General features: G+C 45.5%; 1 protein-coding gene across 1 annotated transcript in view; it reads left to right on the top strand.

The window, feature by feature from the left end:
* Positions 1 to 774: 774 nt before the first annotated feature.
* Positions 775 to 2,662, top strand: part of LOC103202917 (limbic system associated membrane protein) — a 993,414-nt gene continuing 991,526 nt past the window's right edge. The window contains exon 1 of the mRNA XM_007947848.2: positions 775 to 929. Within this exon, the coding sequence (XP_007946039.1) occupies positions 775 to 929 (155 nt within the window). The remainder of the gene's footprint in view (positions 930 to 2,662) is intronic.

Below are 2,662 nucleotides of genomic sequence, written 5' to 3'. Positions count from 1 at the left end.
GTCTCCCCTCTCACTTTAACAGTACCTCTAAGCTCCAGTTCCTCTTCTTAAGGAAATCAGCCAGGCCTCAGATGGAGCTGTTGTCCTGACAACCTAAAGGCGCATCAGCCTTTCATTGAGGCTGGCTGCTGCTGAAGGGGGCAGTTGTGCAAAGCAAGGGGCCACTCGGAGGGAAGGGAGGAGAAGATGACGTGAAGGGGTGTTGGAAAACTGGTGGGGGGGAGGGAGCTGATGAGCAGAGAGAGGGAGGAACTGGAGAGAGAAACAGGAAAGGGAGGAGGGGGAGAGAGACTCTGGGCTGGTGCTGCTGCTGTGGGGCTGTTTCTTTACACTCACTGGCAAGCTTGGCGCTGGCTCCCTCGCCTGCCCGCCCGGGAAAGTGGGTTACAGCAGGAAAGAGCTCAGCCCAGACTCTGGGCATCCCCTTACTGGCAAAGGAGCATTCATCCACAGACAGACTAGAGAAGAACATCTTCCCTTTTGCCGTCTTGTCTTCTTTCCTCGAGTGTTTTATATTTGTTCTCTGTTTTTAAATTGTATGCCTTTGACTTTCTTTCTCCCTGCTTGGGTTTTATGAGGGCTTTGTGAAGTCTTAGAGGGAAAGAGCAGGGGAAAGAGAGAGGCAAAGTGGAAAGGATCACAAACAGGAAAAGCGCTCTGCCTTTGCCGTGGATGAAAGCCCCGCGTTCGTAAAGCCCTCTCCGAGGCGAGCAGCAGGCACACGCACCCCTCCAGAGTCCAGCCGCCTGCGGACCGCAACTCGGCGTGGCCACCATGGTCGGCAGAGTTCAACCTGATCGGAAACAGTTTCCACTGGTCCTACTGAGATTGCTCTGCCTTCTTCCCACAGGACTGCCTGTTCGCAGCGTGGATTTTAACCGAGGCACGGACAACATCACCGTGAGGCAGGGGGACACGGCCATCCTCAGGTAGGGCTTTTGGGCAACTTTTCTGCTGCGCGCATATATATGTGTGTGTGTGTGTATGTGTGTGTGTGTGTGTGTGTACGCGCCTGGTCTCCATGAACTGCAGTTTCTGTTGATGCAGGCGTGTGTCTGTGTGTGTGTGTGTGTGTGTGTGTCTTCTGACTGGCGGACGTATCAGCCAACAAAATTCAAGGGAATTCTGGTCCCTGTCAAAGACCAGTTGTGCTGGTTAAATGTTGTTTGGTCCATAAGATCTTGGACCTGTAACCATGCGAGCCTAACTTCATTTCGGGTATTAGTGACATTTGAGTTGTATTCTTTCTTTAGTAATTGCTGTTGCCTTGCACTTCGGAGTTTTGTTGGGATTCCTTAAATCGGAAAGAAGAGTTGTTGGATTATGGCTTTCAGAGACTGCACTGCATTCTATGTGTTCTTATCCTGGTACAAGTGTGTGTGTGTGTGTGCGTGTGTGCGTGTGTGTGTGTGTGTGTGAACATCAAGGCTCTGTCTCTGCTCTAGCAGTAGTTCGGATGGAACACTGTCAGTGAAAATCTTCTAATTGACATGGAGGGCAATAAATCAATCTGAGAACTTGGGTTGGTTACTGAGCTTTTTACTGGAATGTGGTTAGAAATCAACACCTGAATGAAAAGGGAGAAAAAATGCCAGATTGCTGGCATTTAAGAATAGGAGTGTTAAGCACAAAGATTGGGAAAGGATTAACTTAACATAAAATGGATATTTCTAATTGATTATTGACCTCAAAGTCTTAGCTCTGTATAGCTCAGCCAAACTCTGAAATATAATTTGTGATGGAGATTTGGAAAGGAAGAGACCCAAGTCCTTGGGAGTGTGACCCCTATAAGGGACAATGAGCTAGAGAGACTGAAGTGAACTGAATCATAATGCTATTTCCAAAATTCTCCAAGCTTCTTTTCTTGTGTTACTGCTTTCTTTTCCCCCTTTCCACACACTACACATACCTCACATCTTTCTTTCTAGCTTTCCTTGAATTTCTGTTAGATAGTGGGGTAGGGGGTTGGAGAAAACACTGTCCTTGGAGATCTTTTAAAATCTCATTTCATCCAAATAAAATGACCCAGTGTCGGTCTGTCTATCTAGCTAATATTACCTATTGTGGCAATAAAGAATAGTATAAGATAGAAAATAAACCTCTAATCTGTGTGCAAGGAGCTGATAGTGCATAAACCCTGGGGCATCAGGGAGCAGTTTTGTAGCAGAGCTGCAGACAGCAGCAAAGTTTTCTTTCTTCTTCTCAGAAATAAATTTGGTTGGCTGTCACAGAGTGTCCTGCTTTGGGATCTCTAGCCTTGTTAAGGAGGAAAGTGAGTATTTGTGTGTGGTGTGCGCGTATATGTGTATGTGTGTCGCTCTACATTGTAAAAAGTAAGAAAATCTTGATGTGTAAGTACTCCTATCTTCATTTCCTGAGCCTTGGGTAATTATGAATCCCAAAGATCCTACTATCCAAAGCAGATCTCCCCATCCAGCTCTCCAGACTTATAAACCTGCAAGTGTGATTTATCCTCACGGAGTAATAAGATTTATAGAGTAATTTATCTGTGTGCAAAGAGATTTGGACATGACGCAGAAAATGTTTTGCCAACACCAAGGATGGCATTTAAATTGCTAACATTCATGTTCTCTAAAATCATTAACCCTTTACGAGTGAAGTGCTTTTAAATCTGTTATCCATAAAAGTATTTTTTTTTTTT

The sequence above is a fragment of the Orycteropus afer genome, unplaced genomic scaffold (assembly GCF_000298275.1).
Source record: "Orycteropus afer afer isolate SDZICR_OR568_19922 unplaced genomic scaffold, OryAfe1.0 scaffold00195, whole genome shotgun sequence".
NCBI classification, from domain to species: Eukaryota; Metazoa; Chordata; class Mammalia; order Tubulidentata; family Orycteropodidae; genus Orycteropus; species Orycteropus afer.
This window is presented reverse-complemented; position numbering and strand designations above follow the sequence as displayed.